At 36.8% G+C, this 27,403-nt stretch overlaps 1 protein-coding gene across 2 annotated transcripts in view; it reads right to left on the bottom strand.

Annotated features, from left to right (window-relative positions):
* Positions 1-27,403, bottom strand: part of Rb1 (RB transcriptional corepressor 1) — a 123,341-nt gene that overhangs the window by 64,102 nt on the left and 31,836 nt on the right. For both annotated transcript variants that reach the window (XM_040731473.1, XM_005071043.3), the window contains exons 5-13: positions 20,202-20,240; positions 19,012-19,079; positions 14,120-14,230; positions 9,299-9,441; positions 7,607-7,684; positions 5,294-5,403; positions 4,179-4,256; positions 2,767-2,854; positions 371-487 (exon numbers count right to left, since the gene is read on the bottom strand). In XM_040731473.1, coding sequence (XP_040587407.1) covers positions 371-487; positions 2,767-2,854; positions 4,179-4,256; positions 5,294-5,403; positions 7,607-7,684; positions 9,299-9,441; positions 14,120-14,230; positions 19,012-19,079; positions 20,202-20,240 — 832 coding nt within the window. The remainder of the gene's footprint in view (positions 1-370; positions 488-2,766; positions 2,855-4,178; positions 4,257-5,293; positions 5,404-7,606; positions 7,685-9,298; positions 9,442-14,119; positions 14,231-19,011; positions 19,080-20,201; positions 20,241-27,403) is intronic.

Below are 27,403 nucleotides of genomic sequence, written 5' to 3'. Positions count from 1 at the left end.
AGATGATTTCTTTTTCTTCTTTCCTTCCTTTCATTTATTTTTACATTCCAATCCCAGTTTCCCCTCCCTCCTCTCCTCCCACTCTCCTCTCTTTCCTCCATCTCACCTCCCATCCACTCTTCAGAAAGGATACCCCCCCACCCCCGGATGTCAACTAAGTCTGTCCCATCACCTCGCTGAGGCAGGACCATGAGCCCCCAGCCCATATCTAGGCTGAGCAAGGTATCTATCCATACAGAATGGGCTTCACAGAGTCAGTATATGTATTATAGCTAGATCTTGGTCCCATTGCCAGTGGCTTCGTATACTGCTCAAGCCATAAACAGGTAACTTCTATACTGTGGCATTAACAGGTGTGAGGGCAAGTTACCTGTACTCCAATGTCAACACACCCCTGGCCCACAGCATTAGCAAACTTCTCTTTAAAGATGTGTCCAACATCCTTTACTCTTTTCAGGATATTTTCTTTAGGATTCACTGTACAATTCTTTAAGAAACATAAACAGAAATAATTATTGAGGATACTATTTGACCAGAATTGACATTTTTCTCTTTCACAGTAAATGACTTTAATCTGTTGCTTGTTTGTAAAAACAAGTAAACATTTCCACTATAATAAAATAATTGACAATACAGACTATAACCAGCCAACACAGATATCCATTGTATGCTAAAACCAAAATTATTCAATGTAATGAAAGTACACTGTTATCTAAAGTTTTAAACAAGTAGTTCTCAACCTTCCTGATACTGTAACCCTTTAACACAGTTCCTCATGCTGTGTTGACCCCCAACCATAAAATTATTGCATTGCTACTTCATAACTGTAGTTTTTCTACTGTTACGAATCATATTTGCTATGCAGGACATCAGATATGCAACCCCAAAGGTGTCATGACCCACAGGCTGAAAACAGCTGTTTTAAACAAGGCTACAGACAAATGATTTAGCAGCCTTTCCATCTATCATATGTTCTCATAATTAAGAATTGCTTTAGAGCTGGGATTGACATGTGAATTTCTAATTTAAATAAAAAAGAAATGAAAAAAAAAAACTAAAAAAAAAAAAAAAGAATTGCTTTAGGGGGCTGGAGAGATGCTCAGTGATTTGAACCCAGCATTCAATGGAGGCTTACAACTATCTCTCTGTAACACCAATCCCAGGAGATCCACTGCCCTCTTCTGGCCTCTGCAGGTACTGCATGCACGTGGAACATAAAAATACATGCAGGCAAAAAAGCCCATATACATAAAATAAAAATATTTTTTTGATCTCTATAAAACAAAGGGGGGTTACTTTACAATGTATGCAACCCAAAAACAAAGGAAGAAGTAAAAGTAAGATTTGAATTTGGCTTCATTTTCTAATTAAATATGCTTTAAGAGAATGAAGAATTAGACAAATCGTTATCTGTCTTTTCAGGTACACAAGCCAGGAGAATAGTTACAAGTACAGTGCAATATCATGTGGAGTATGAATATGTCAACCTTGTGAATTAAAGCACATCAGAATATGATGTCCTTCACTAAGCAGTGTGACGCATTGTAGCAAGTGCAAGTGCTAGGAAATGAACCAACGCAGATGTCTATCTCAGACACAATGGAATTTTATTTATTCAGCTGTAAAAAAAATCACATTAGTCAGAAAATGGATGCAACTGGAGATCATCACATCAAGTAAATAAGCTAGACTCAGGAAACCTATTAGTGTGCTTTTGCTTGCTCTTATGCAGAATCTAGATTTAAACTGGGGGTAAGGCATGAAGGGAGAAAGGAGACCATGACGGGAAGGAAGAGATTTTAAGGGAAGGGGAAATGGGTATAGAGACAATGGAAAACATACAACACGAAAGCAGAAGAAAGGACTAACTGGAAGGGGTGCAGCAAGGAGACTCAAGGAGGTAAATAACAATATAGAGAGAAGCATATGGATGAATTTGACATAATAAACTCATGTGTTGTATGCTAACTTAAAAATTAATAAGAAAAAGCATACATACTGAGCAGTAGTCAAAAGAGAGAAAGAGATGATGGGTGGCGGAGATGGCTGAGTGGGTAAAGTGCTTGTTATGTAGACATGAGAACCTAAGCTTGGATCCCACATAAAAACTGCCTGAAGTGGCAGAATGACCTGTCACCTCAGAGTGGGAGGTAGAGACAAGAGGACCCTATCCTGAGACTCACTGAGCCCTCGGCATAGTAACTGCTAAGCTCCAAGCTCTGTGAGATATCCTATCTTTAAAATGAAGAGTTATAGAAGAAGATACCAGGTGGTGACCTCTAGCCTTCACATACACACATACATGTAGACAGATCCATACACCATATATGAAGGAAGAAAAAGAAATGAGGGAACAAAAGGAAAGGGGAGAAAGAAAGAGAAGTGGGGTAGGGTGGCACATGCCTTTGATCTCAACACTGGAGAAGCAGAGGCAAGCTGTTCTCTGTATCCGTGCTAGGCCAACCATGGCTCCATAGTGAAATGAGAGGGAGGGAGGGAAGAGAGAGAGGAGAGAGAGGTGAGAGGAGAGAGAGAGAGGAGAGGACATAAAGAGAAAGTGTCTCAGAGGTGAATGTCTAAGTTACAAGGAAATAATAAACTAAGAAAAACTAAAACTAACAATATTTAAATAAAATAATCATCAAATCTGGGGAAGTTCAAAAAGCAACAAATAAAATACCAAATAAATATATACTTAGTACTTTGGTTTCTAATTTCAAATTTCTTTCAAGATAGTACAAAAAAGTAATTTTATATATGGCTTACATTAAAATAGGAAATCAGATTTTCTGATGGTTGATCACTTGCAGAATTTAAAATCACCATTAATTGTTGGATAGTATTCATAACAGTCCTAAAAAACAAAACACAGGGAGAAGCATTAAGCAACAAAGGAAAAAATTAAAGAAAAAAATGAAATACAACTGTCACTTAAGCACATCTTTTAACACTGTTTATCCAATTTATCTTGAGGAAGTTACCTAAAGCAAGACCTTATTTAATAAAATAAAAACCCCATACCATGTTGCAGTTTAAAATAATTACATTTTACTCAAATCTTTCAGAAAAGTATTATCAATAAGTATAACTATGGAACTGATGCACTTACTAATAAAACTAAGTATCAACATTTTAGTGCCTCTTCATACAATACTACCTCTCAGTAAAATTCAGTTGAAATATAACTTCATATAATCTGTGATACTTCATTAACTTGACCATAAGTGTACTGCTATGCTGGTGTAAAAATGAGTCTGATTAGATAACTACAGTCATTTGTAATGTATCACTGCTTGTGTACCAAGCACCATGCTAGGTCTTTACTACTAAAAGTGTTAGCAGAAAAGCCATGATACACATGGAAAACAATTTCAAGGCTATTGTTGGTATATATAAGCATGTAAATGGATTTATAGTTATATTATGAACATAAAGGAAGAGTAGTTAACAGGTCATAGAGAAAAGAATTTCAATAGAGAATGCCAAGTATGAAGGCTTTCAAGTACAAAAGATGTTGACAGTTCAAAAAATGAAAGAAGACTAGTGTGTGTTCAAAACAAAGTAATCAAGTACAAAATGAGGTTGGCCACATCACAGAAACCTGGTCACATAAGATCTTGGGGATTGTTAAGAAATTTGTTTGGTATTCCAAATGCAACTAGAAGTAACCAGAGGGTTTGAGCAGTAGTCAACACACAAGATTTGATTTACAGTCACAGAATATTATTTGGGGACTCTGTGGAGAAGAGATTTATTGGTAGTGAAAGCTGCATTTGTAAGAAACGATGGACAAGATCAGACAGCTACTGCACAAACACAAGAGAGAAAGAGCACAGTCTTGCATAAAGGTGGTGAGAGTAGACAGACACAGAGGAAAGAACATGGACTCAAGAAATACTTGGAGCATTCAGCTAGATCTCGTGACAGGTTCTAAAGTGGGAGATGAGTGAGGAAGGGTTATGCGACCTCAAATACTGATGCTTTTCTTTCTGAGATGGAACATACATTTTGGGTTATGTTGCTTATATATATATAAATACAATCAAGTAATAGTTGTAACCTAAGCAAGTCATAAAATATTTACATATTGTACAAATACAAAGTCAAACAAGTCTGAAACACTAATACAGCACTTAATAAACGATTAGAAGGAAAGCTGGAATGAGGAAAATGCATACCTAACTGGAGTTTGTGGAGTAACCACATTTGCCTCTTCATCAGGGTTGCTTTTTCGCGGCGTCCTCTCTGTTTCAAAACTAAATGATAAGTAAAATAACTCACACTGAAATTTATAATTTGTGTTCAGGGATCAAAAAAGCAGTTATTGATTAGTCATAAATAATAATTATGAATAATTTCAGTTATTCAGAGCATTATACACATGTTCTCAATAAGATAAGTGCTATGGGATAAAGACCCAAGTGCTGCTTCAATGATTTTTTTCCACCATCGTTCTTGAAGCATGGGTCTCCTTCCACAGGTTTACAGCAAAGTGGTATACCAAACATTGACGTTAGCACGCTGGAGACTGGAAGGTGTTTTCTGGCTGGTGGCCTTAACAGCCAAGCTGTGTGGGATCTTAAGACATTGGAGCTCACATTTTTCAGTGCACTACGCTGTCCAAGGATTTCATTTCTACTTATATAAAACTAAAAACATTTTACTATGCCTAATTTCTAAATTAAATATATTATTTTCATCTCACAGTAAAATAATTCTTTATAAAGAGCCAAATTAGCTTTACAGATGACCAGTCAAAACTTGTAATATTCTCAGCCATTTCCTATCTTAAGAATCTTAGTAAGTCAAGAGAATATACTTCTTCAAAAATTCTTTAAATAACAACAAGGCAACAGTAGATAAGAAGGATGAAATGATGGAGACACCACTTGAGTAAAACTAATTAGTTCAATCATTTTCTTTGTACATATTTTAAAAATTATCTAGATAACCAAAACGGGGAAAAAAGGAATAAATGAAAGACAGAAAATTGCTATAGTACATAATTCACACGAAATTTCTATCACTAAATTGTATGCTTAGAGTACTACCAAGAAGACATTTGAGAACAATCTACTATAAAAGATGTTTAAAGAAATCTCTAAGTTAATAAAAATTACTAAATTGTATGCTTAGAGTACTACCAAGTAGGCATTTGAGAATAACCTATAATAAAAGATGTTAAAAATTTTCAAAGTTAATAAAAAGTATGTAACATACTGGGTAATTAATAATATATATATACAATCTTGATAAAAAGCATGCCAATATATAAAATATGTCATTGTAATACCTGTCAATAGGATCAGTCTGAAGTGTTTTATCATGATCCAAAAATAGTCTTGCATCTAAATCTTTGTTTTTAAGATAAAGTTCTTCATAGCGTTTAGAGAGACTTTCAACCTCAAAAGAAAGAAATTGGCAATTACTCTTTTTGTGTTATTATCTCTTAGGATATACAAGTAGATTTCACTAATGAACATATGCACAATGTACATTTAATTTTAAAACACCAGCTGAGTCCACATCCAAAATAAGACCTGTCAAAAGTGAACTATACACTACTACACATTAAACTTCTTTTTTTTTACTGTTTTATAAAATATATACTGCAGGTATTAGAATTTACTGTAGCTAGACAAGGATCATCAAATGTTACAAAACAATGCTGACAACACCAATAATTTTCACAGACTGAAGATTTCCTACTTAACATGTTTAGGACCAAAAGCATTTAATATTTTAGAGGGTTTTTTTAATTTTGGGATACTGGTATATAAAAAATGAGTTATCTTAAAGACAGCATCTAAATACAAAATTCATTTATGTCACAGAGACATATTATTATATGCATAGTATGAAGGTAATTTTACACAACCTTTTAGAATACTTTTGTCCTGAGTAGAACTTTTCACTTGTGGTCATATTAGTGCTTAAATTTTAACATATTTCAGGGGTTTCAATTTGGAATTCCCAATCTTGTTCATAACTAGTTAACTGCTAAGACTCTTCAAGTATGCCACATATCCTTCACTTTTGATTTTCTACTGTAGTCTCAATATACAATAAAGCATTTCTCCAAACACAATCAATCCTCTCAACCATAAATTTTAAACAATCTTTTCATTCCATAGGCCGTCTCTTCATTCAGTAGTTTTATTTGCTATACAGAGCATTTTAGTCTCATTCAATTCTTCAGCTATCTGAGTCTTCTTTCCCCAAAAACTCATACCTCTACCTTAAAGTGTTTCTGATCATCTGTTACAAACTTTAATATGGTTTGACTGACTTTTATAGGATGAGAACCAGGAGTCTAATTTCATTCTTCTACATGTAGCTTTCCCAGGATCACTTGTAAAAGAAGGTATGCATTCTCATTTTGTTTTGGTATCTTGCTGGCATTCCTTCTTTACCGGGGTCATGGAATAGTGTGAGGAGCATTGGTAAATTTGGCAGGTAATCCATCCGAACCTGAACTTTTCTAGTGGACAGACTTATTACTGTCTCAATATCATTTGTAATAGGTCTGCTTATATACTCTTGGTTTAATTTTCTAAATCATGAATGGCTTAACATTTACTCATTTCTTCTAGATTTCCCAATTTATTGGAATATTAGTTTTCAAAGGTGCTCTAATGATCCTCTGATTTTTGTTGGTGTCTGTTATGTTTCCTTTTCAATCTCTAATTTTATTAAGTCGGGTCTTCTGGTTCATTTGGTTCAAGGTTTGTCGATCTCATTTATCTTTTCAAAGACTCAAGTCTTTGATTCACTGATTACTTGTTATGTATTACAGAGAGAGATGTGGGACTAGAGTGCAGGCATGTGCCACCACGCCTGCGTCCCCTGCAGTGTTCTATCTCCCACTAGCACCTCAAGGATAGTGGCAATCTCTGTACCCACTGTATGCACAACGCTTGGCATACAGTGAACACGTAACAAATTCTTAAATTAAAAAGTAGTTAACAGCCGGGCCTTGGTGGCGCACGCCTTTAATCCCGGCACTCGGGAGGCAGAGGCAGGGGGATCTCTGTGAGTTGCAGGCCAGCCAGTTCTACAGAGCAAATTCCAGGACAACTTCCAAAGCAATGCAGAGAAACCCTGTCTCGAAAAACCAAAAAAAAAAAAAAAAAAAAAAAAAAAAAAAGAAGTAGCTAACAATCCAAGTAAAAGAACCAGCAGCCAGCCTAGCTTTCTAATTTTATGCCTTCTGATGAATTATGTTTACTTTTACTTTTGAATCTTTGCTTTTAAAAACCTTGCCAAGTGGTGGTGGCAAACACCTTTACTCTCAACACTCTAGAGGCAAGAGGCAGGCAGATTTCATAAGTTTGAGGCCAGCCTGGTTTACAGAGTGAGTTCCAGGACAGCTACACAGAGAAACCCTGCCTCAAAAACCCATAACCAAAACCAAAACCAAATAAAAACAAAAAAACTTTTGTTACCATAGACAAGTTAACTTTACAATTCTATTCAGCTAAGTTTTCTTGGAGAAATAAACAACTGGGATACAATAAATTGACTTTAAGAAATGTAAACAATTATCCCCCTCCCCCAAAGTCTCAAACAAGTTAACTAATTTTAATTGAATTTTATCTCAAATTACCTCTGGAAGTCCATTAGATGACACAATTCCAAGTGAGTTGATAAAAGGGATAAAATTTTTGAAATAAACATTTTTCACCTGAAAAATATAACATTAAATTAAATACATCTAAGATTACAATAATATACATTAAAATTTAAAACAAAATAAAATCTTGTCTCAGTAACTAACAGTGTTAAGTGACATTTACAGTACATTCAAACTAATGATATTTATTTATAACTGTTTCAATTATTTACTTTTTAGTATAGATTTCTGACCATAAAATAGAGTTTAAGTGGAAAACTGTTAATGAAATGGGATTTATGGCATAAGGAGCCACTGAAACCAACATTTTCAAGTGATACTTAGAAAACAGATTACTGGCTGCTCTACAAGTATAATGATTGTAGAATTGTTAACTAATTGCTTTTCTTTTACTAACTTTCTTTTCCAAACTTCTAATCTACATTTAATGATTTTTCTACCAAATAGTACACTTGTTTCTAATTAGTTCACAGTTACCTGGGATAGTTGGTAGTTAATCAATTAGTATAATTAACCAATAGTTATATATCCATAAATGGTATATTTTGTCAAGTGACAATTAAAATATTAAAGTTTCTATTAGCTATACTTGAATAACTATATAAACATTCTAAATTTTAATAATAAATCCCTTAAGATGAAAAATTGATTTATTCTAATCTTCAAACTAAAATATAACTACTTATGCTACAAAAATCCAGGGAATTAGAAAAATGCATTTACTACTATATGTCCCCTTATGACTAGACAACGGAATTCAGAGAGCACTATTTCAGCTACATTTGTCAGATAATTTGTTCGAGTAACTTGTGACTCTAGAAAAGTGAAAAGGAAGCAATTAGGCTTATATACAAAGTTACTATATCCATATAGTAACAGGTATTCATGACATAAGTATCACAGTGGAAAGCCTACATATCTTGGTAATGATTCTAATATTTCTTTAATTGGATCTTGGAAATCCTCACTCCTTCACAAAGTTGTCAACATTTCAAAGATATAACATTTCAAACATCTGGTGATATGAATTATAGACAAAGTTTCAAAAAAACTGTAAGATAAAGAATCTGTAAAATGAACAGAGACCCTGTGCCAAATGTCCTAACTTTAGCAAAGGTTCAGTGAGTGATGAGCAACCAGTCTCTGGAAACATGTCTACTCATCATATAAGGAAGTAGGGTGCATTATTTGTAAGAATCCTTTCAATTCCAAATCTTGAAGAAAATAAGTAATTACTATGTATATGTAAGTTCTCTCCAACAATTATTAACATCTGATATAGTATTTGGAAAGAGAGCTATAAAAGGCTAGACAGAAACTGAATGTTAGATCATTCACACTAAATTGAAACTATAAGGTTTCTTGGCAGAGTGTTTTAAGCACTAGGAATATCAGTAATGTCAATGGACTAGAAGAAGAAATGCATTTGGAAACCATTGTCTTCATGATATACATTCAGTAATTCCAGAATGGAGCTAGCTATTCTCTTTAAAAGCTATGTAAGAATGTATGAAAAGCAATTTTCCAAGTATTTTGTTCCTGTAAGATAGAAATGGTCCTAATAAAAAATAAAAAACCATGCTCACAACAAAGAGAATATATTGTCAAGCAGATTCTGCATATATATCTACTTCAACTGTTTTAAAGAAAGTTTGGAGAAATTACCTCATCTATATTACATTCGTGTTCTTTACAGAGAACTTCAATAATTCTTGTATCATTTTCTAGTTGTTTTGCTATCCGGGTACTCCTGTTCTGACCTCTTCTGGGTGTTCGAGGTGAACCATTAATGGGTATTGCAGCTGTTTCTGTAAAAATGGTAAGTTAGTTAGATAAGAACAACTGTACATTCCATATTGAAAAAATTAGTGAAATTGGGGTGGGGATGTAGCTGAGTTGGTAGAGTATTTGCCTAGAAAAGTATGAAACTCCAGGTTCAATTTCTATCACCACGCACACCAGGAATGCTGGTGCACACCTGCAATCCCAGCATTTGAAGGCAGAGGGAGAATCAAAGTTCAATACCATCCTTGTCTACATAGGGAGTTCAAGGCCAGCCTAGGTCACATGAGACCCTATCTCCAAAATAATTACTTAAAATCAAATGAATTTTAAAACAAAATAATGACACACTAATTATAAGTAAGACAACATTAGAAATAATCCTTGTAGAACTGTATTTCACTTTTTATGACTCACTAAACAATTAACAATTTTAACTTATTAATTAATACCTACTGGGTCTCCCCTTTGTTTTATAGTGCTAGCAATCAAATCCAGGGTCTCTGTGAATGTTACACAAATGATCTATCACTGGGCCACAGCCTGTTCCTGAATGCCTGTTGTGATGTATATGCTGTTCCTCCTTCTTGCAACTCACATTTTTTTCATTCCAAATGCCACCCCCAAAAAGACTGTTTCTCATAAACCCAGAGAAAGTCCATTAAACAATTTATAAATTACTTGTATTCTACTCAGTATATATGATTGAAAATGTTTCCTGGGCTGATGAGATGACTCAGTAGGCAAAGGCGCTTGCGGTCAAGGCTGACAACCTAGTTCAATCCCTGGAATCCACACAGTGGAAGGAAAGAACTGACTCCTCCAAGTTTCCTTTAACTTTCACACACACAGGCCTGCGCATGATCCTGCTACCCCACAAATACTAAATGAGTATAAATGTTTTCTCTCTATTTTTAGATCCTTAAAATGAATAAGCGAATATTTTTAGGTTCTATTTATAAAAACAGTATACAATTTTTAAGTATTAGCAAATTACAATGAATTAAAAAAGTTGTAGTGTATGGGGCTGGAGAGATGACTCAGTGGTTAAGAACACTGGCTGTTCCAGAGGACTCAGGTTCAATTCCCAGTATTCACAAGCTGGCTCACAACTATGATTCCAGGTCCAGGAGACAGGATGCCCTCTTCTGGCCTCCACAGGCACCAGGCACATAAGTGGTGCATAAGCATATATGCTGGCAAAACACACGTACACAATAAGCACAAACCCACTCCTGATTATTTAAAACACAAAGCATGAGAGAGTGAGGGGAGAGAAGCAGAACACTGCTTTGTGCTACAGATTAAAACTAGGACCTTCTGTGCTCTGCCACTGAACTACCCCACAACCTAGAGTAGCAAGTTTTAAAAGTATAACAAGCCAGGCACAGTGAATGGTGCACGCCTTTAGTCACAGAGGCAAGGAAAGCTCTGTGAGTTTGAAGCTAGCACAGTCAAGCAGCGAGTTCCAGCACAGCATGGGCTACACAATAAGAGCCTGTCTCAAAAAAAAAATAGTTTATCAACTAATCACAAAGTAGAGATTCCATGTAAATTCTGATTTAGCCAGCCTACAGAAAAGAAACTTTTATTGAATATGAACTAACTGGAAATCTAAACATTTACAAAGTATTTAGTGGCATTAAACAGTAACTAATAGTTTTTTGATGCCATAATAGTACTTTTTTTTTTAACAGTCTTTATCTTTTACAGAAAAATATACCAGGATGAAACCAAATACAAGCTGGGGGAACTTGTGGGATATGAGGCTACAGACAGGTCATAAATTATCTTCTGAAACTAGGTCATAGGTACACGGAGACAAACTATATCTCTTTATTTGAAATCCCCACCACAAAAGCTAATGAAGAAATATACTGTACTCAGGCTGGGTGTTGGTGGTGCACGCTTTTAATCCCAGCACTCGGGCTGGGCGTTGGTGGCGCACGCCTTTAATCCCAGCACTCTGGAGGCAGAGGCAGGCGGATCTCTGTGAGTTCGAGGCCAGCCTGGTCTACAGAGCGAGTTCCAGGACAGCCTCCAAAGCCACAGAGAAACCCTGTCTCGAAAAACCGAAATGAAAAAAAAAAACATTAATCCCAGCACTCTGGAGGCAGAGGCAGGCGGATCTCTGTGAGTTCGAGGCCAGCCTGGTCTACAGAGCGAGTTCCAGGACAGCCTCCAAAGCCACAGAGAAACCCTGTCTCGAAAAACCGAAATGAAAAAAAAAAAAACATTAATCCCAGCACTCGGGAGGCAGAGGCAGGCGGATCTCTGTGAGTTTGAGGCCAGCATGGTCTACAGAGAAAGTTCCAGGACAACCTCCAAAGCAATACAGAGAAATACAGAGAAACCCTGTCTCGAAAAACCAAATACACACACACACACACACACACACACACACACACACACACACACACACACACACTTCAGTTTCTCTTTAACAATGCACTTAGACAATGAAGTACAGATTTGTATTATCTAAAGAACAACAAAGACATCAATTTGAATAAAGTAACACAGTACAACAACTTTCTATTTTATTTTGGGAACAGGATCTCACCCTGTAGCCCTGGCTGTCCTGAAACAAGATATGTAGACCATCTTGTCTAGAGCTCACAGAGATTGGCCTGTCTCTGCCTTCCCCAGTTTGGGATTAAAGGCATGCATTATCATACCCTGCTAGTATACGAACTTTTAAAGTTTCAACCTTGATATAAACAAGTGAGAAAAAGGAAGGCAAAAGAAACACTTAAAGGATGGGAACTTTTTAAGTATATTTACTATTTAATACATACTTTAATATTTCTCCAGCTTTGTATGAAGGTTTGCTAGTTTAAATTCTCTGCCCCTTCCACCAACAATGTATGCTTAATACATTGTCAAAATTCTCCTCCAGATTTCATTTTCCCGTGAAGTTACTGTTCACAAAGATGAATTAGGCTTCACTATTTCAGCCTCTTCAACAGCACGCTTAGACTTGTTCTGATTTGTTATCTATTGCAGTACTACTCTTAGCACTTTCATCATTTCAGGAGCTAGGAATCAGCCTGTCCTTAGCTAGGTTTACATTTTCTACTGCACAAAAGTGATTTAAAGGTCCTATTTTTGAGGAAACTAAAAAAAAAACACTTCTAGTCTAGGAAATAGACTTAATCCACACTTATCTTTGCTTAATGCTATCTATATCAGCAACAGTTACTTTTATTTAAACACATTTCCCATCCTTCTCATCACCCACTGAAACAGTATCAATTGCTACTCAAATAGAAAAATCAGTTACATAGCATACAATATCTAATACTAATTAAAAACTGAAATTGTTATTATAGAATGTCCCCCTTCCCAAAAGGTATGAACCACATCTGTTTTGTCTTCTGCTCTACTTTACTACAAATCTCCCCATACTTCTTCAAGGGAAACCTTTTTCCAACCTTACCTATTCTTCAAACTCATTTCAAAAACCACTTCTTTTATATGCTATTGATTGGCCCATCACTGTTACTACAAATACTTTCTTTTTAATTTTTAAATTTTTATTTTTAATTATGTGTGTGCGTGTGGGGGGGGTGTATACTTAAGTGAGTGTAGTGCCTAGAAAGTCCAGAAGAGGACACTGGATCTTCCTACAGCTGAAGTTACAGGAGGTTGTGAGCCATTCAACATAGGTTCTGGGAACTGAATACAGGTCCTTTGCAAGAATAGGTATGCACTCTTCACCACTAAGCCATCTTTTTAGCCCTTGTTTTAATTTTACTATTATTACTGTTGTTGTTATTGTTATATTATTGTTGTTATTATTATTATTGTGTGTATATATATGTGTGTGCACATTAATGAACATGTGGGGGTACCAGGGCACACCCTTAGAGGTTAGAGGACAACTTTCAGAAATTAACTCTCTCCTTCCATCGTGAATTCTGCACATTGAACTCAAGGTATTAGGCTTGTACATCTTACATAGCTCCAAACCTCCCAAAACATTTGCTTTGTTTTGATTAAACCAGAGCACTTCCTACTACATTCTTAATATTCAACGTTTTATCTTTTCTTTATAACTTATACTACTGGAAGGTTGCTGTTGTTTGAATTTAGAAATGTCTAGACCCACATGTTAGTCTCAGTCCCCAGCTTGCAGCTATCGGCAAAATCTAACCAGCCCAAGGGTTACTACAGTGCATCTGCTGAGGGATAATGGGACTCCATCTTCTTCCTACTCTCTTTCACAACACCAAAAGAAGTTTACTCCACTGTGTGAACCTACCAAGATGTACTCCCTTACTACGGGCTCAAAGCAAAGAGGCCAATTGACTGTGGACTGGAAACTCCAAAACTATGAGCTAAAAATAAGTTCATCACATCTCAGCAATTTGATCACATCAGGTACTGTCACAGGCGAGCAAAGCTGAGAGCAAAAGGTAGAGTCCACTCCTGATTAATGTTTTATCATCCTACACAGATCTATAAGAATTCGATAAGTAGCCGGGCGGTGGTGGCGCACGCCTTTAATCCCAGCACTCGGGAGGCAGAGGCAGGTGGATCTCTGTGAGTTCGAGGCCGGGCTGGACCAATAGCCTCCAAAACAATACAGAGGAACCCTGTCTCGTAAAAACCAAAAAAAAAAAAAAAAAAAAAGAATTCAATAAGTAATAAGTAACTGCTAAAGATAAAGGAGAAGAGTATTATATTGTTAACAATACTTACTGTATGGTTCTCGGAGTAGTGCAGGAGGTGAGAACTTAATAAAATAGTCAATTACACACAACATTAACTGAAATGAGATTACCAGATCATCTTCCATTTGTAATACTTCTCCTAAAAATAAAGAAGATCCACATTTAAACATGTTAAAATTACACTGATTTATTAATTCACTTACTGGTATGTGTGTACATGTATGTTTGTGCACATGTTTGTGAGCACAAGTGTATATGTGTACATGTACCATAACACTCGTGTGGCAGCCTGAGGAATTGGTTCTCTTCTTTTATTATGTGGGTCCCAGTGACTGGATTCAGGTTGCTAGGTTGGTGGCAATTGCCTTTACATGCAAAGCCATCTCACTGGTCTCAAAATTCCCTTTTTAAAGAAAAGGTAGGAATTGGTACCTTTAAGTCAGAGAAAAATATGAATAATGGTATATATATGCTCATTCATTTGCTAATCACTAGAGCCACAATAAACACTTTTATCTTTTTTGCAAAAACACAAAATTTAAAAATGAGATTTAAGGCATAAATGAAATTAGAAATCTACCCTCAGAACTTTAAGATTAAGGGTTATAATAATCAATTCTTACTAAAAATCACTTGTCATTACCTTTTATAAAATTTGGTTCCTATTTTGGTGAGACCTATAGAACTCATCACTTCCAGAAACCATGCTGAAGCATGATGAATGCTAACCTTTCACTCTAAATAGTTATAAAAAGTATCTCATATACTTAATTTAAGCCCCTACAAAATATTACACTAGCCAAAACCATCAAGAAATAACAAACTCAAACCAGGCAGTGATGGTGCACATCTTTAATCCCAACAATTAGAAGGCAGAAGCAGGTGGATCTCTGTGAGGCCAGCCTAGTCTACAAGGGAGTTCCAGGACATCCAGGGCTACACAGAGAAACCCTGTCTCAAGAAAAAAACAAAAAACAAAAAACAAAAAGCAAAACAAAAAAACCAAAAACTAACAAAGAACAACAACAAAACCCCCAAAAGAACAACAAAATCCAAAACTAAGACACTAAACTCAGAATTAAAGGTCATCCCTAAGTAATTAACATAATATTCTAACAGTTTATGTAACATATGAATACATAATTACAAGGCTTGTAGAAATAAGTGCATATAATAGATATCTATATATAACATAAATTATGATAAAATCCAGCAAATCCTATTTGCTTATGGCTCTATTATTTTTAAGAAAGAAGTGTAGGGGCCAGAGAGATTGCTCATGGTTAATAGCACTTGCTGCTCCTGCAGAAGACCCAGGTGAGGCTCCCAGCACCCATATGGTAGCTCACAACTGTCTGTAATTCTCAATTCAAGGAAACCAATGCCCTCTCTGGCTCCACAGGTACCGTGCACACATGTGGTACATATACATACAAAAAGCCAAACACTCTTACACAAGATAAAAATACATATTTTTTAAAAAGCAGAAGTTTGATTTGATTCACTTTCTACCTTTGGGATATTATCTGCTAAGCTAGTAATAATAACAGCAATTATTGAAACTCCCAAAATGTGTGAGAAAATGGATAACTCTTTATCAGATGGGTGTTCATATGTTATGGTACAAAACTATGTTTACAATGAATCCAGTGAAGAAATAGCACAGGGGGTGTAAACAACAAAGTAGAAACGCATGACATGAAAATGTCACCAGGAAACTCATTCATTTGTATGCTAACTAAAAGTTAATGATGGTAAAGAAACAGGTAAGCTTGCTGTCAGGCATATCCAGGAAAGAGCATAGGAAAGTCAGTCAGAGAACAGCCTCTCCACTCTAACAACACTCTGACAGGGACACACCCTAGCCAAGTGCTAGCAGTGGCAATACCAAATCTGGAACAACTCTCCAGCAGTGCTCATGATTGTCATCCTCTGGCTGGGAGGGACAGGTAACTGCTACAGAAAATAAAAGGGAAGTAAACCATGATGGCTAGTTGCCCAGCACAGTGATTCTAGTATACAGTGCTGACTGGGAAAGGAGCAAAGTACAGAATTCGTTTAACACAGACTCAGAACCTCAAAGGCTCATAACACTTCAGATGAATTCTCTATTCTCATCCTTACATCCACTAAACATAGCAGACGCCTGTTTACAGCACACTGTCATTCTCTGGGGGAATACAAACTAAAAGCACATTAAATGTACAGAAAATGAAGGGAAGGTCTATCAAACTACCTCAAGGAAAACTTAGCCACATCGAGTCCTATAAGATGAAGGAGAAAAGCATACACACACACACACACAAAAAAAGCAAACTCACAAAAGGGTGAAAAATCAGAGAATCTAACAGGAAGAATATACTTCCCAGTGCTTGGGATACCAGGCAGGAAGACCACTGTGTCACAGGTGGTCTGGGCCACATGTCAAGAACTTGCCTTAAAAAAAAATGAACAAACAGAAGGGCTCACTGGCCTTAGTTTATATATATAAAAAGGAGTCAGATGAGCTAAGAAATAACGAGGCACAAATAACACCATTACAAAAAGAGTTTAGATCAAAACAAAAGACAAGATAAAAAGAACCTATACAAACACAAAGTTGGGGATGTAGGCAAGTGGCAGAGCACGTGCCTGGCATTCATGAAACTTTGGGTTCAATTCCTAGCATTGCCAAAAGAGACAAAAAGAAAAATGATTAAAATAGGAGAAAATATAATAGTTGTTTATATGTGATATAAACAAAACAACATGATATAACGTACAAAGAAAACCTAACTGAGTAAAATAACACCTTAAAATATGACATTATTAGGATGTCTCAAAAGTGCCCTCCCCCAAAAATGCTGGGCAGTGGTGGCACACAACTTTAATCCCAGCACTTGGAAGGCAGAGGCAGGAAGATCTCTGAGGCCAGCCTTGTATACAGAATGAGTTACAGGACAGCCAAGCCTACAGAGAGAAACCCTGTCTCTAAAAAAAGAAAACAAAACAAAAAAGTGAATGAATGCAGAGTGGAACAAATCAATAGATACCCTGGAAGGTATTAAACCTCAAATTTAAGTTTCATTTACCATTGTTTTCCACATATGAGCATTTGCCTGCCTATATGCCTGGTGGCAGGAGGGCCAGAGGAGAGTGACAAACGCACTGGAACTGAGTAACAGATGCGAGCTGCCGTGTGGAATGAGACCAGGGCTCTACTGCAACTGATTTAACTACTGAGCCATCTCTTCAGACCTCAACCTCAATTTAAAACAGAACCCATTAAGTATTCATCAACTAAACGACAGTAGGAAATTAAGCAAGCCTCAGGGTTTTCAAAATCAACATTCAACACTAGAAAATATTGCCTTAAAGGACAAAATGACTCAAGAACAGGATACCCAGTCAAGTTGTCTTTCAAGTATAAATGCTGGGGTTTCTCCATTAACATGGCAAGCATATAGAATATGACATCAAAGGGCCTAGTTTTTTTTTTTTTATTTAATTCCATGGGTTGGAGAGATAGCTCAGCAGGTAAAAGTGCTTGTCACCAAGCCTGAGACAAGCACATAACACACACGAGCAATAAATAAACAAAAGTACAAGATAATTTTAAATACTTAATGACACAATCCAGCTAGGTAAGAAATGGTCAAAATCAACAACTCAGAAACAGACAAGCTATAATGAAGTAGTGATAATGGGCAAAGAATGCATTCAAATACAGAACTGAGACTAAAGGCATATAGTAACTATAATTACAGATGAATAGATGTTAAGGTCTGATAATGAAATGAAAGCAATAGAATGTACTAATTAGAAAGTGGGGAGAGGGAGGAGGATGTGTCAAGAAAGATTATTATCATATCTTTTCAGAGTAGATTAATGTACACTGCTATAGAATTCCCTCTTCCTATCTATGGCCATACCATCCTGGTTAGTACTTGGATAGAAGAAATCCCTCTTCACTAATGGTACTTCCATGGTGTGATGGTTTGAATGAAAATGGCCTCCATTATTGGAGGTGTGGCTTTGTTGGAGTGGGGTGGGTGGGCTTTGAGGTTTCAGATGCTCAAGCATGGCCTAGTGTCGCACTTTATCTTCCTGCTGCCTGTGGACCCAGATATAGAACTCTCAGCTCTTCTCCAGCACCATGTCTGCCTGCATGGCGTCATGCTTCTTGCCATGATGACAACGGACTACACTCTGAACCATAAGCCAGCCCCATTTAAATGTTTTCCTTCATAAGAGTTGCTGTGGTTACAGTGTCTCTTCACAGCAATAGAAACATGAAGACAGACCCCGCAGGCTGTTTTTCATCAGCACAGTATATCAGGCTCTCATATTTGTTGACTACTCATATGGTTTATTTACATTTTACTTGTATCCCATCAGTTTCTACTTTCTCCAAGTCAGAAGAAAAAAAAATATGAGTGTTCATCCTGAATCAGGTACTGGTACTAACATTTAACCACTACATTTTCCCCTTTTCATTGTATTAGCAATTGTCAAAATAAAAGACTAAAAAAGAAAAATAAAGATTTTAAGAGGAAATATTTTAAGAAATATCATGTAAAGTGACTAAACACTTGCCATTTCTACTTATTACTTTTCTTTTGTAGAATTTAAATAAAGTTAATTTAAAAATTTTTAAATTCACTAGGCACTGACTTCCATCCTCAGCACTGCTAAAAAGCAAAATGTACAGAAAATATAAGAGAAGGGGGGAGTAGGAAGGAAAGCAGAAGGAAAAGATAGGAAATGAAACATTTCTAATGATGTCTCTATTACCATAACTATAAAAATGGTTTACAGTTAATAAGCCATGCATAGAATAGAGTGAAAAGACACAGCAATTGAATAAAATTTTCCAAACTATTCCAAATGAACAACTTAATCATATTTGACACATCAGCATGCAATAACATGTTAATTTACCTTTAGCTAGCAAAAAAGTGATCCAAGAAATTTTTAGCACCAACATAGAATTTATTTCAGTAGATATCCTGGTAAACAAATACAAGGCAATAAAAAAATTAGACACTGACAAAATTTTTTAGCTTTACTTTTAGGTAGTTTGTTTTGTTTTAAAGTGTAGACTTGAGTCAAATAAATACATAATGGAATGCAACCCTCTTTAAAAGCACAATTTATACCTGAACTCAAATTATCTCTGTTCATTTGGTGTGTCTACCAAAATATTTATTCTAATCTAAACTTATAAGAGCCCCAGGTACTTTAATTTGTTTCTAATTACCTTTATACTTGTTTGCTCTTTGTTTTCTAGTTAAGATGGACAATGTAAGAAAAAAAAAGATTAGTAGTACTAGTTTATCAACACTTTACCTTGAGAATTTTCCCCTATAATGGTCATTCATTAGAATTAACAGGTCTATATAAATTAATAAATGCGCAATTTGCATTTCTAATTAGCATTTCAATGCTATTGCTTTAAAGGGTCAGGAAATCTCCAGGACTGCTTGAGCTGTTTCCAGAGAACATGGGCAAACTGTTCTGGCCTGTGGTAGATGGTTTCAAGATTATTTAGGATTTGTAACTGAGATGTGTGTGTGTGTGTGTGTGTGTGTGTGTGTGTGTGTGTGTGTGTGTGTGTGTGTTTTGTCTACATGTGTGTCCATGCACCACTTGTGTGCTAGGTGCTTGCAAAGGCCAGAAAAGGTCTTCAGATACCATGGAACTGGAGATACAGACAGTTGTGATCCACTGTGTGGATGCTGGAGATCAAGCCTGGGTCCTCTGGAAATAAGCAGTGTTCTTAAGCAGAGTATTCTCTCCAGCCCCTAATTTAGAATGTATTTGTTCTTATGCAAAAGTATGCAGAGCCTTGTTAACATAATCCCTGTTACAGATCCTCAGTAAGTATTTAATGAGTGGACTGCATTTTTCCCCAGAACAGTGATAGAGAACAGTGAATCAATTTCCAACTAATAAGTTGTCCTTTGCAATGTAAAGCAAGCATTTTTAGAGCAATATAAACAGGATTTTTATCACCTCCACTTATAAAGTAGTATGCTACCCAAAGTAACCATAGTGGTATCAGTATGTCTGAGATTAGTCCAGGAAAAAAAAGTTTTTTAGTGAAAAGTAACATGCTTTAAAATACTTACACACTGCTGGGTTGTGTCAAATATATAAGCTCACATGTCCTGAAAGGAATAGATAATTTCATTAACATGATGACTTTTCTTTAAAAAGTAACTTTTGAAATACTGCTGCATCATAAATCATGAGTACTCTAAAACAAAGTTAAAATACATCTACCTACTATCAAGTGACATTGCATATCATTGTATCGATTACAGTGGCTTCTGTCACTCACTTTTAAAACAAAACCCATGATAATATCAGAATGTTAGGTTAATGGTTAACTAATGACTATCTAAATAGTAAGCCATATATATTCATCAGTACTGGGGTTACCCTTCCCACCCAGGTAAGATACACAGTGTATCACATCATGTCTACTTAAATACAATACTCTACAATAGAGCATCACAATCATTACTGCATTTATTTCCTTCCATGTGTACATGTTTTGGTGTACACATGTCTGGGTTGGTGCATATGCATATGTAAGGACCTGAGGTTGATGTCAGGAATCTTCTTCAATTGCTCTTTCATCTTATTCTTCGAGGAAGGGTCACTCAATCAAACTCAAGGCTCATGGATATAGCAGGGTACTAATGGTTAATTCTTCATGGGGCTTAATCTATTTGCAACAAAACAGCTGACATATAAAGTTTCTTAAACTATATTCCATAAAATACTTCTTTATAAGATCTTAAATGCTGTTATGGTTTGAAGGTGAAATATCCCCAGCAGGATCACACTTGAGAAAGAGAGTCACTGGGGTGACCTTGAGGCTTCAATAGCCCAGACCCACTTCCTGTTCATGTACTCTGCTTCCTTTTTTGGATGCCCTGCCACCATGCTTATTGGGGCTGCCACATCTTCCTTACTATAAAAACTGTAGATCAGAATGATTCCTTTCTCCATCTAGTTCTTTTTGTGGGAGGTATTTTATCACAGTAACAGAAAGCAACAAGACAAATATATGTATAACCCATTTAGAAAATGCTGAACTCAGCCAAACAGATCTATTGGCCCAAACTTCTAAACACCCATCACCTTAGTACTCTGTGACTGTCTAAGGGGATACAGAATGAAGATACATTATTATGCAGTGTCTTCCAAACAGACAATGTCTTTTTTCTTGTTTTAAAAGCTAATATTTGGGCCTGTGAGATAGCTCAGCTGGGAAAGGTTAATTGCTTTTGGACCTGACAACCTAAATTTAAAACTGGGATCCAAATGGTAAAAGGAGAGAACCAACACCTCCAACTTGCCCTCTAACCTCCACATCTGTACCACGGCACACATTTTCACAATACACAGTAAGTAAATAGTAATATAAATTTTGAAAGCTAATATTCATGAAAAGTTTATTATGTTTATGCAAAGCCACTGAGAAAATCTCCATTTATGTATGATATCATTTAATATACTAAGCACTTAACATGTATGTGATGGTTATTTTTGGTCGTCAGCTTGACCCAAAAACAGAAGATACATCTGTAAGGGATTTCTGCCTAATTTGAAATGGGAAGATCTACTTCTAATGTGGATCTCTGAGGTAGGAAAACACACAAGATTTAATCCCAGATCTTGAGGTGGAAGACACACCTGCCAATCTTTAATCCAGATATAATCTGGTCCATGCTTTCTGCTGGAAGTCTATATAAGGGTATGGGAGAAGGAAGCTTTTACTCTTTGCCTGCTTGTTCTCACCCTGCTAGCAAGTCCATTCCTTCACTGGCATTAGAGGATATGTCTTCAGGATTCCAGCATATATTGAAGACTAGTGGAGACATCCAGCCTTATGGAGGAGCTCCTACTGGATTCTTAGACCTTCTGTTCATAGCCAGCCACTGTTGGGTCAACTGGACACAACCTGTTAAGTCTTTGTAATCAATTCCCTTTCTCTATATAGATTCATTCTATAAGTTCTGTTACTCTTGAGAGTCCTGACTAATAGGCACTCTCATTAACTTGTTTTACACATTAGAAAACAAAGTATCCAACTTAGGGAACTCATTTATCCAGGATCACACAGTACATGCTCATGATCAGGTTAGAATCCAGATCTGTGTGACTACTTCTCCACTAAGCCATACTATAGCTTTTCCTGTTTTGGTAGATAACATATCCAACTACTGTTTTTGATAGACGAAAAGAAAGATGGATGGAATCTTTCTTCTCTGTTATAAGGGCACTTTTGTATTTCATAATGCAGAAAGAAATCTACACAAACTTCTGTAAACAGCTTCAGTCTAAGTACGGCCTCAGAGAATGCAACAAGGACCAACAACCTTAAGAGTATGTAACCCAGCTTCATACACAGAGATGATAACAAGGGCAAACTGCAGGACAGAGAAGTTAGAGAAGCACCGCCCCAAGAATCTCAAGCTGGACCAGAGTGACAAGTCTAGCTTTGGAACACTGACGGCTACTGTTCCCATGCCCTGCACAGTTTGCTAGTTAGATGACAGGGAAGACAGTTCTGTGAGTTAATCTGTGATTTCTCCAGTTGCTGATTCTCTAAATGAAGCATATCTTGAAGACTCCAATCCTTATTGCTCACTGGTGTTTGTGTTAATGGTCATCAATTCCAGTTATGTTTCTGTGAAAACTGTTGTGGCAGATCTCACGGACCAACTTGGAAATCTTGCTGTTCATACTGGCCATTAGGAAATAGAATACAGGAGATTCTGAGCACTTCAAATTTGTCTATATAACATCTAAAGCTTTTTGCATTTCAACATATAGTAGATGCAACATTCTTTTCTTCTTTTTCCTCTGAATTTTCTGGTATCTAAGAAATTCTCTGAGACTTTCTTCTCCCTACCCTCCAAAACTATTTAAAAGTTACTTTTCAAAACACAGACACAAGAAAATTCATGTATAATCTTAAGTTTATATGACTATAAAGAAAAATGTTGAGTTAATGGTATCTCTATTGATCACTGACTGTTCTCTGTTTAGAGAAAAAGAAGATGGTAAGTCACCTAAACAAAATATTCTGAAAAGCCTAAAAATCACTTATGAGATTACTCCCCTTTCTAACATCCTTTTCTATTTTCCCAGGATATCAACTGCCAATAAGTGGAAAGTATAATAAATAACCAACAAACAAATAAGTAAACCTGAAAACAGAAACTAGTGTCAAAGCAGAGTACTGATGTCAGACAAGAGAGTAAAACTACCTGGAAGTAGCAATTAAAATTATCATAGTAGAAATATGGACAGAGAAATCTTACAGGGTCCCACCCCTAGACAAATAACTACAGGCAATTAAGAAATGCTGAGAGTGGGAAAAGTAATCTTCCCTCAGGGAGGAGTTCATTAACTGGTGGTTATCCAAAACCAAATGGTTAGCCTGCAAATAATATACATAGAAGTAACACTAAATAGACTCAGCAAGTTATAATTACAGATTTCACATACATGCAACAACAACAAGGAAAATGAGGCAACAGATTTAAAAAGAAGCAGGCACACAGGGTGGGATGTCTGGGAGGAGTCGGAGGAAGGAAAGGGAATGGGGAGAGAAGACGTAATTATATTTTAATAATAAAAATAGAATAAAATTTTATAGCAAAAATCAGTAACTATATTGTATCCCCAAATTACCCCTAGCCCTCAAATTACAGATCTGGAAATAATCTGATGGTCTCATTCTTTGGTTTTGGTTTTTTTTTTTCAGTACTGATTGGTGTAGAATTTTCTTTTGCTCTTCAAGATTCATTTCATTCTTATTTATGTTTATGTGGATGTATCTCTGTTGTGTATACACATATCCATGTAGGTGTCCTGCACAGATCAGAAGCTGGAGTTACAGGTAGTTGTGAGTCACTGGAAATGGATACTGGGGGTCAAATTCCCATAAACTGTAAGAGCAGCAAGCATTCTTAACCACTGAGCCACCTCTCCAGTCCACTATAATTTCCTTAACAACTGGCTCAGTGCAGTTTTTGCTTACTTTGCTTACTATGGATAGGAAACCTCTACAATTCTGTCAAGAGATACCATAATAGAGGGAGTCATTATATGTTTAAAGAGAAATCTGACACTAGGGAAATGTCCAAAGATATACTAGGAAGACCCCAGATAAGAATCTAGGCAATAGGAGAGAGGCTATCTTAAATGTCCTTTCCCTATAATGAGACTGATGACTACCTTATATGCCATCCTAGAGCCTTCATCCAGTAGCTGATGGAAGCAGAAGCAGACACTCACAGCTAAACACTGAACTGAACTCCTGGAATTCAGTTGCAGAGAGAGAGGGAGGAGTGATAAGCAAAGGGGTCAAGACCAGGCTGGAGAAACCCACAGAAACAGTTGACCTGAACAAGGGGTTGCTCATGGACCCCAGACTGATAGCTGAGAGACAAGCATAGGACTGATCCAGACCACCTGAATGTGGGTGTCAGTTAGGAGGCCTGGGCAGTCTATGGGGCCTCTGGTAGTAGATCAGTATTTATCCCTAGTATAGGAATGGACACTGGGAGCCCATTACACACAGAGGAATACTCACTCAGGCTAGACACACAGGAGAGGGCCTAGGCCCTGCACCAAATGATATGATAGAAGATCCCCCATGGAAGCCCTCACCCTCCTTGGGGATGGGATAGGGATTTGGTGGGGGGCTTGGGGAGGAGGGGAGGGAGAGGGAACTGGGATTGACTTGTGAAACAAGCTTGCTTCTAATTTAAATAAAAAAGGAAAAAAATACTAAACAGTGTATAGAATACCCCCCAAAATATAAAATTTATACCTACAAAAATAATTTTAAAAAATCACTATTAAATTTTAAAGAAACAAAAAAACATATATGTGCATTATATAATATACACACACATATATTAGTATTATGAGGTCCTTAGTATAAAACAGTAGCCTAAGGAAAGAAACATTCCAAAATGATTGTCTCTGGCACGGAAATATTTTCTTGATTTGTACTTTGTTTAGGACCATCTATACTATACAAATACTCTACAACCAATTCACACTTCTTGGGCAACTTATTTGTCATTTCTTTTTAGTAATTAAAAAGAAATTCTTTTTCTTGTGCAAAAGATTCTACTATTAAAAAAAAGGCAGGAAGGGGGCAATGGCATTACTTTACAATTAAAAACAACAACAAAAAAGCAAACACCCAGGCTGATGATAGAAGTCTTTAATAGGCAGAGGGATCTTTGTGAATTCAGGACCAGCCTAGTCTACATAATGAAAATCCTGACCAGTCTTAGCTATATAGCTACAGAGAAAAACCCTGTCGGAAGAAAGGGAGGGTGCGTGTGGGAGGGATGGACAGACAGAGGGAGGGAGGGGAGAAAGGAAGAAACAAAGAAAAAAGGTAGGAAGGAAGGGAAAAAAGGAAGGGAGTGGGAAAGGAGGGAGGGAGAGGAAGGAGAGAAAAGAAAAGGCAAGGCATTATTTCAAAAGCTTTAGGGCACATTTAGAAACAGTGGTGCATGCCTGTGATCACGGAATCCAGGAGGCTGAGCTAGGATTATGAGTTCAAGCCCAGGCTAGGATGGCCTGTCACAAAAATATAAGTAGGATGGGGGTGTGTTGGGGATATAGCCCAGAATCTACGAGTTTAAGGTTAGACTGATATATGTGAGACCCTATGTCCAAAAAAAAAAAAAAAAAAAAAAAGGAGGAGGAGGAAAAGAATAACAACACTTTGGGGCATTTTTTTTCCTCCTCTTTTTTCAATTACGTCATCACAGCTCTAAAGTTTTAGTAACACACCAATTAAAAAAGCAAAGGCAAAAAAAAAAGTTACATGCCTCTGTGAAGAAACCCCTTTCTAGTGTCCCCATTCTCACACCCCAAAACATCTAAAGACCCCCACCTGCTATATTTTTGAGACAGGATCTCTTTATGTAACCCTGGCTTTCCTGGAACTTACTATGTAGGCAACACTGGCCTCAAACTCACATTGTTTCCTGAGTACTGAAAATTTTAAAAGACTAAATAGCACCTAAGCCTCCACTTTTCTCCTCTCTCTTCATCATTCTATTTCACGAAGTTGCTTATTTCACTAAAACATTACTTTTCATATATTCTTGCTCAAATGCAGTTATCTCCTAAACAAATAGTAACAGATATATGCTGTATTAAGGACTATAATACTTGGGTTAGAAGACTATAGTCTATATGAAAAATACATTTTAAAAAATACAAGCCAATAAAATAAAAAACACTGATGACAGCTTATGTTGGAGAGGAGGTGGAGGGCGGGGAACATTCCTCCACTGCTGGTGGGGGTGTAAACTGTTACAGACACTTTGGAAATCAATATGGCAGCTTGTCAGAAAATTTGGAATCAATCTACTTTAAGACCCACCTACACCAATTGTGGGCATATACCCAAAGAATGTTCAATCACACCACAAGGACATTTGCTCAACTATGTTCACAGCAGTATTATTCATAATAGCTAGAACCTGGAAACCTAACTGCCCTTCAACTGAATAATAGATAAGGAAAATGTGGTACATTTACATAGTGGAGTATTACTCAGCTGTAAAAAACAACAACCTTATGAAATTTGTAGGCAAATGGATGGAAATCATTCTGACTGAGGTAAGTCAGACCCAAAAAGACAAATATGGTATGTACTCACTCATAAGTGGATATTAGGAGTAAAGTATACAATAACCAACTACATCCGTAGCCCCAGACTAGATAACAAGGAGGGCCCAAAGAGGGATGCATGGATTTCCCTGGGAAGGGGAAACAGAAGAGATCTCCTGGGTAAACTGGGGGTGGGGTGGAGGAGATGGGGGGATGGAAACTTAAGGTAGCAGGTTGGGCAGGCTAGGTGCTGGAAGCAGGTTGGGGGCAGGATAGAGGGAGAGAGTAATGAAAGAGACATCTTGATAGAGGTGTTATTTTGAGGTTAGGGAGAAACCTGAAGTCAGGGAAAACCCCAGGAATCTGCAACGATGGCCCCAGCTAAGACTAATAGCAATAGTAGAGAGGGTGTCTGACTGGCTATCCACTGTAATCAGACTGGTGACTACCCTAACTGTCATCAGAGTCTTTATCCAGGAGCTAATAGAAGCAGATACAGAGACTCACAGCCAAGCACTGGACTGAGCTCAGGGAGTCCTGTTGAAGAAAGAGAGGATAAATTGTATAAGGCAGGGGATTAAGGTCATTTTGGGGGAACCCACAGAAACAGGTGACCTGAGCTCATTGGAACTCATCGATTCTGGACCAACAGTTAGGGAGCCTG

This window comes from Mesocricetus auratus, unplaced genomic scaffold, assembly GCF_017639785.1.
Source record: "Mesocricetus auratus isolate SY011 unplaced genomic scaffold, BCM_Maur_2.0 Super-Scaffold_2245, whole genome shotgun sequence".
Classification (NCBI taxonomy): Eukaryota; Metazoa; Chordata; class Mammalia; order Rodentia; family Cricetidae; genus Mesocricetus; species Mesocricetus auratus.
This window is presented reverse-complemented; position numbering and strand designations above follow the sequence as displayed.